General features: G+C 54.8%; 1 protein-coding gene across 1 annotated transcript; it reads right to left on the reverse strand.

Moving 5' to 3' along the window:
• Nucleotides 1–622: 622 nt before the first annotated feature.
• On the reverse strand, nucleotides 623–2,113 carry DQ04_04161060 (vacuolar ATP synthase subunit B; the record flags this gene model as incomplete). Its single annotated transcript, XM_009313392.1, has 1 exon — nucleotides 623–2,113. One exon carries the CDS (start codon nucleotides 2,111–2,113, stop codon nucleotides 623–625), a length of 1,491 nt encoding a protein of 496 aa, XP_009311667.1.
• Between the last annotated feature and the right edge of the window lie 1,060 nt (nucleotides 2,114–3,173).

Below are 3,173 nucleotides of genomic sequence, written 5' to 3' on the forward strand. Positions count from 1 at the left end.
TTTTTTTTTTTTTGTTGGTCTTGTTGTTGTTTTTACGTCCGCGATTTCAGTACCGCCACACCTTCTCTCCCTCCATTTGCGTCCATCGGCACGCCGCGGTTGGCGCGCGTACGCACAACTCCCACACACACACACACACACACACACCCGCTCACCCTTCCATGTCCCGTCTGCTCGTGTACGCCTCACCGCTCCGCGTGGGACGAATTGTTACAGCAACTCTCCCTCCTTCCCCTCCATCGACTCGTTCCTCTCGCTCTCTCACTCTCCCTCCCTCCCTGACGGTGCGTGCGGACTCGTCCCTTTCGGGGCGGTGGCACCACACCCGCACAACACACCCTCCCCACTTTGGCCCTTCGCGCCGGTTCGGGGTCCTTTTTTTTTGTTTTTCCCCGATTCCCCATCTGCGTAGGCGTGTGGGGGGTGTGTCGTCTCACTCCACTGCATCTTTAGGGGGTGCTTTGCTGCTGTCGCTGTTGTTGTGTTTTTCCGTTTGTTTGGTTTGGAGGGGCGACAGGAGATTTATCCGCTATTTTCCTCTACAACCGCTCANTCGCTGTTGTTGTGTTTTTCCGTTTGTTTGGTTTGGAGGGGCGACAGGAGATTTATCCGCTATTTTCCTCTACAACCGCTCGGGCTGGCGGTCATAGAACTCATTGCGGGTCTTCACATCAATCTTGTTGAGCAGCACCTTGGGGAATGTGCGGAGAAGCTGCCAGCAGAGGTCGAGACTCTGGAACACATCGCGTGCCTCGTAAAAGCCCTGGCAGATGAACTTTTTCTCGAACTTCTCGAGGAACTCCAGGTGGAGCAGGTCTTCACTGCTCAGCGCCTCCTCACCAACAACAGCCTTCATGGCCAAAATGTCACGGCTGATAGCGTACGCAGCGTACATCTGGTTGCTGACGCCGCCGTGGTCCTTGCGTGTCATGCCCTCGCCAATGGCGTTCTTCATCAGACGGCTCAGCGACGGCAGGATGTTGATGGGCGGGTACAGCTGGCGGTTGTGCAGTTGGCGGTCGATGTAAATCTGTCCCTCCGTAATGTAGCCAGTGAGATCAGGAATGGGGTGCGTGATGTCGTCATTCGGCATCGTGAGAATTGGGATCTGCGTGATGGAGCCGGCGCGGCCCAGCACACGGCCAGCACGCTCGTAGATGCTCGCTAAGTCGGTGTACATGTAGCCAGGGAAGCCACGCCGCCCGGGCACCTCCTCACGCGCCGCAGAGACCTCGCGCAGCGCGTCAGCGTAGGAGCTCATGTCGGTGAGAATGACGAGCACGTGCTTGCCGCAGTCGTACGCAAGGTACTCGGCGGTGGTGAGGGCAAGACGCGGCGTGACAATGCGCTCAATCGTCGGGTCATTCGCCAGGTTCATGAAGAGCACAGTCTTTTCCATCGAGCCGTTCTCCTCAAACTCAGTACGGAAGAAGCGTGCTGTCTCCTGGTTCACGCCCATCGCCGCGAAGACAATACAGAAGTCCTCTTGTTTGCCTTCCTTCCTCACGAGACCGGCCTGCCGCACAATCTGAGCAGCGATCTCGTTGTGCGGGAGACCGGCGCCAGAGAAGAGCGGAATTTTCTGCCCACGCGAGATGGANGTCATGATGTCTATGGACGAGATGCCTGTCTGGATCATCTCCTCCGGGTACACACGTGCACGCGGGTTGATGGGGATGCCCTGAATGTCGCGGTACTGCTCAGGAAGTACCGGCGGGCCGTTGTCGATAGGGATGCCGGAGCCGTTAAAGACGCGGCCCAGCATGTCCTCGCTGACGCCAAGCTCCATGACTTTGCCAGTGAACTCGCACTTGGAGTGCAGCACGTCGATACCGGAGGTCCCTTCGAACACCTGCACGACAGCCTTGTTGCCGTCCACCTCCAGCACCTTGCCACGGCGCATCGTGCCGTCAGACAGCTCGATGTTCACAATCTCCGCGAACGTCGGCAGGCGCACGTCTCCCAGAATGACCAACGGACCGTTGACAGCGCGAATAGTAGTGTACTCAAGATGCGGCTTGGCCTTGTAGTTATGCTGCAGTTCCTTGATCTGCTCCGCCAGCAGCTCTTGCTTAGAAAGCATGTGGACCGTTTCAGCCTCGTGAACACCCATCTCTTGTGTATTTGCTTCTTGTGGTTGTTGTTGTTGTTTGTTCGGTGGGAGTTACTTTTCCTTGGTGTATATAGATATATGTGCTCGGCTTGCTTTGCTCCTGGGATATCCCTCTCCCACGTTAGTTGTGTGGTATTATATTGATATTCTTCTCTCCCTGCTACTTGGCTGTTACGGCTATTCCGCACCCTTTCCCTTTTTGATGTGGTTGTTTTGTTTTCCTTGGCGGGGTGCAGGTGCTGGTCTTCGCTCTGACTTGGACTCCCTCACACACACTTTGTAATGATGCGACACGCACACGATTCAGGAAGGCGGCGAGGCCAAACCAAATTAAGCAAAACACACACACACACACACACGACCAGCGGGACAAATACAAAGAGAGACACGGAGAGAGAGAGAGAGAGAGAGAGAGAGGGAGATGCACGCATATACGCACCAGCATACACAGCTACAACGAACACGCACCCGAAAGGTGGGCAAAATGCAAAAGAACAGACGCGGCTCGAGCACCCCATAGATGTGGGGCATTTCAACATGCCTACCACACGAAGACCACCTCCTTGTAATGTTAATATAGAGATATATATTCCTCTTTGCTGTTGGCTTCATCATAATCATCATCATTTCTCGGCAATCATATTCTACTGTTACTGTGGCTTGGCTTTCATTTTCTTCGTTGTTGCCGTTGAGCCTTTTCTTTTCTTTGGCTCTCTCCTCCTTCTTTCTTTCACTCATTTCTTCCTTTTTTTTTTGGTTGTTGTTGTTGTTTCTCTCTGTTACCCTCTTTTTTTTCGTTTCCTCTCACGATCGATAGCTATGCGTACTGCACGCCAGGAGTCGGAGAAATATACCAGTGGATCGCGGCTGCGTGCGCCCTGGCGTGGTGGCGGGTATTGCGGCGCATGACAGCCGCAACGACGGGGGGCGGCGGCGACGCAACACGAGCGCCCCACCGCCCCCCCCGCTGTTTGCCTGCCAGCCCACCGCAGAACAAATAGACGAACAAACAAAGGACAACCGAGCAGTGCAAACACACACACACACAGACACACACACA

This window comes from Trypanosoma grayi, assembly GCF_000691245.1.
Source record: "Trypanosoma grayi strain ANR4 Tgr_416_V1, whole genome shotgun sequence".
NCBI classification, from domain to species: Eukaryota; Euglenozoa; class Kinetoplastea; order Trypanosomatida; family Trypanosomatidae; genus Trypanosoma; species Trypanosoma grayi.